General features: G+C 58.7%; 1 protein-coding gene across 1 annotated transcript; it reads right to left on the bottom strand.

Annotated features, from left to right (window-relative positions):
- Positions 1-6: 6 nt before the first annotated feature.
- GM2A (GM2 ganglioside activator) lies at positions 7-2,459 on the bottom strand. The gene is made up of 3 exons (XM_018081036.2): positions 2,257-2,459; positions 1,236-1,418; positions 7-1,125 (listed from the first exon to the last, which is right to left on the bottom strand). Exons 1-3 carry the CDS (start codon positions 2,272-2,274, stop codon positions 970-972), a joined length of 357 nt encoding a protein of 118 aa, XP_017936525.1. The 5' UTR covers positions 2,275-2,459; the 3' UTR covers positions 7-969.
- Positions 2,460-3,436: the final 977 nt, after the last annotated feature.

Below are 3,436 nucleotides of genomic sequence, written 5' to 3'. Positions count from 1 at the left end.
GGCTGCTGGTCTTCATGGTCATCTCCCAGTTATCCCACATTCAGGATGCTGCTCCGTGTTGCGGTGCCGCTCTCAGTGCATGGGAAGGATGGTCCCACTGCAGTGTCCTCCTGCCTTGGCTCAATCCCAGTGGAAAAATGAGATAAGTGGGACTGGTCCTGGGCCAGGCTGTGCCCCAGCAGCCCATCACAGCTGTGTGTGTCCCCCTGTGGAGCGAGTGCTGCCATCAGCCAGCCACCTCTCCTGCTGCTGGGAGCATCACCAGCCGCTTGGTCCCTCGCAGGTGGGAATGTCCATGTGGGGCTCCGGTGGTTTCAGTCCTCTTGTGTTCCTGATGTTTTCTGCACGAGGGCACAGGGAGGTGCCTTCCCAGGTGCTTCTTGCCACCAAGCTGGTCTCCCGTGCAGGACAAGGATGCACCAAAGGCAGACCCGGAGGTGCTGCGTGGGGATAGGTCTTCTGCAGCCACTTTGGGAACACCTCTGCAACAAAGCCCTGTGCTCTGGCCAGAGGTGATGGGGGCAAGCAGGGACACCCTCCACAGCTAGTCCTGCATCCCTCAGCCTGCCACAGCACTCCCAAAAAATCCTTCCTCCCCATGGACTGCTCCAAGAAATACTGCTTTTCCCTGGAATGTTTTTGTCTACAATTGCCCTGATAAGATTACCAAAAAAAAGAAACTGGGTAAAAAATATCTACCCCCCAGGTCACACTGAGGTTAGGCTACAAGGCCACCCTGTCCAGGCAGGTGAAACACTGGTGATGGGTTTGGGGACAGCAGGAGAACCAGAGGGACCTTTCTGGGTGTAGCAGGGAAGGTGGCACCAAGCAGGGGCACAGAGGCTGCTTCCTCCTGACAGCAGGAGAGATGGACCTCACAGGGATGGGTTGGGATAGGACAGGGTGCAACTGCATGGGATGGGACAGGGGACCATGGCAGGGGGGAGAGGAGGGACAGTGCCCAACCCCTCAATGGGACTGCAGGGAGAAGGCCAGTTTGACACAGGCGAGCTCCTCCCCACCGTTGCTGATGACCGCACGGACACGGTAGTTGCCGTTGGTCATCCAGGAAGGCAGTTCCACGTCAGGCACGTCAAAGTCACTGGCTGGCAGGGAGTAGGAGCCCTATGGAGAGAGGGCAGGTCAAGAGATCAGCCAAAACCCCAGCCCTGCCCTGAGGGGCACAGTGGTGCCCGTCAGCACTGCCAGCACCACCCCAGGGGGTTCAGCCGTACCGCTTTGAAGGGGCAGTGGCAGGGGATGCCGTAGGTGAGCAGGGGCTCTGGGCAGGTTGTGCCAGGTGGGATGAGGTCATCAAGCATGCTGCAGACATCGTTGTAGGTGCAGCTTCCCAGCTGGTCAATGCAGGGCAGCTGGATCCAAAGCTCACCCAGCGCCTTCTCTACCGTCAGCACTGCCTGGAGGGAAGATGTTCAGCACCAGTACAACCAGCACGGGCACCCACAGCTCCTCCAGCCGGTCCCACAGCACCTCACCAGCCAACTCCCTCAGCTCCTGATCATGCAATCCTTGGGGTGTCTCTGGGGTCACTGCACACCCTCCTGCTTTCAGATCCTCTCAGCCTGCAGGTTTCTCTTCCTCCAGCCTCTGGCTGGTCCCTTGAGCAAACACCACCCAGGAACCCACAGTCCCACTCCTTCCCCTTTCCTCTGCCTCTGTCCCCAAACAGGTGCTCCCATCCCTCAGCTCTGCCTCCAGGCTCCCCAAGAACACTTCCCACAGCCCCAGCCACAAACATAGCATTGCTCAAGACAGCCTATGCACCCTGGGCAGAAACACGTGTTTCATCTCCTTCCAAAAACTTCCCAAAAAGTGGTGCAGGGCAGCCAGCACAGCCCAAGGCTCCCGCAGCAGTGCCCCGGCATGTCCTTGGAGAGAGCAGCCACATCTGGCCTCTGAAAAAGGAGTACTGCAGTGACTGCCAGGAGCACTCACAGCACTTGGGTTTCATTTCCCTCCCTGAGCCACTACGTCCCCGGGACACGAGACAGCTCAGGTGGTTTCTCCCCCCGGGACAAGGTTGGAAGGCTCCCACTGGGCTGTCAGTTCCCACCGTGGGTCTCCCCATGCCCTGTTCTGCCTTACAGAACCCGCTGTGCTCAGCCCTGCACCGCTCTGTGCCTCGCTCCCCAAGGGCTGCTCATTCCTGCACCCACTGACACACATTTCCCAGCGGCCAGTGGTTTAGGGAAGTTCTGCCCTCCCTCATCACATGGAGGCATGTCTGGCACTTACCTTCAGAGGGGAAGCCATGGTCTTTCCGTTGTTGACGGCCGCACTGACACGCAGCCTCCCTGGGATGCTGATGGGGTCGGGTGCCACGGAGAGGCTCTGCACCACCACAGGGTCCGTCTTGTCACCACAGTTCTCCCAGGCAAAGCCACCAACCTGCAGCACCAGGGGACAGGAGGAGTTAGAGCCAGGGCAAGCCTCACCCTAGGTTTGCAGGAGGTTTCTCCAGTGCTGGACATCTGATCCCCGCCAAACAACTGCTCACAAACAGCCAGAAAATTACCTTCAGCCCCTTCGAATGCCAAATAAACACAACACTCTGCATTTCTCAAAATCCCAGCTCTCCGAGCCTGAGGGCACCTCAGAAACCCTCTGTCTGCATGAACTTTACACCCAAAGGATTACCAGGCTGCAATTTCCAAATTGCCTCAGCTCTGCCTCCAAACACTTCACATGTGAACAGGGCAAGAAGCATCCTTCATGCCAACGGCATTGAGCAAGGTGTGTGAGGACAGGTGAGAGCAAGCTGGGACCAGGGCAGCGTGGTGGCAGATGCACTGTGCAGAGGGATACTGGGGGTCATGGGGTATGCCCTTGGAGGGCCTGTGGGGTTGGCACAGCCTCCCACCTCATCCAGGATCAGCCCAGCTGTTGCAAGCCCTCATCCACCAGCTCTGGCCACCCGTTTCCACACAGGAGCAGGAATCACACTCGGGGGACAGATGAGCCATGGTTATCCCCTGCCTGATACAGTCCAGGGGCCTGATCTTGAGCTGGTTCAGAACAAATAAGCCAGAGAAGCAGAATTATCCCATGGAATAACGAAAATCCACACGTAAGGAGATATCACCTGAAGGGGGGACATCGCAGGTGTGTCCTGTCCAGGCTAGGAGCCATGCTGGGAGATCTCCCCTGTTTCCTACAAGTCCCACCAGCCTCCCCAGACACCACCAGTAAAGGCACTCAATCAAAGGTGGAGGGATGGCGGCACATGTCTGCAACAGCCAGCCCTCAGCCTGCCACAGGCCAGTGGCAAGAGCCCAGCCCCAGCTCCCTCCCCGAGCAGGTTTGGCCAGAGCAGCCCGTGTCCCCATGCCATGCTGTGGGGCTCTCCCTGCCTGCTCACAGCCGCAGAACCGGTGGAGGCTGTACTGCCTGGTGCCACACGGCAGCCCCTGCGGCC

The sequence above is a fragment of the Manacus vitellinus genome, unplaced genomic scaffold (genome assembly GCF_001715985.3).
Source record: "Manacus vitellinus isolate BGI_N305 unplaced genomic scaffold, ASM171598v3 scaffold_439_pilon, whole genome shotgun sequence".
In the NCBI taxonomy this organism is placed as follows: domain Eukaryota; kingdom Metazoa; phylum Chordata; class Aves; order Passeriformes; family Pipridae; genus Manacus; species Manacus vitellinus.
Note: the sequence above shows the minus strand (reverse complement) of the source record. Positions and strands in the feature narration are given on the sequence as shown.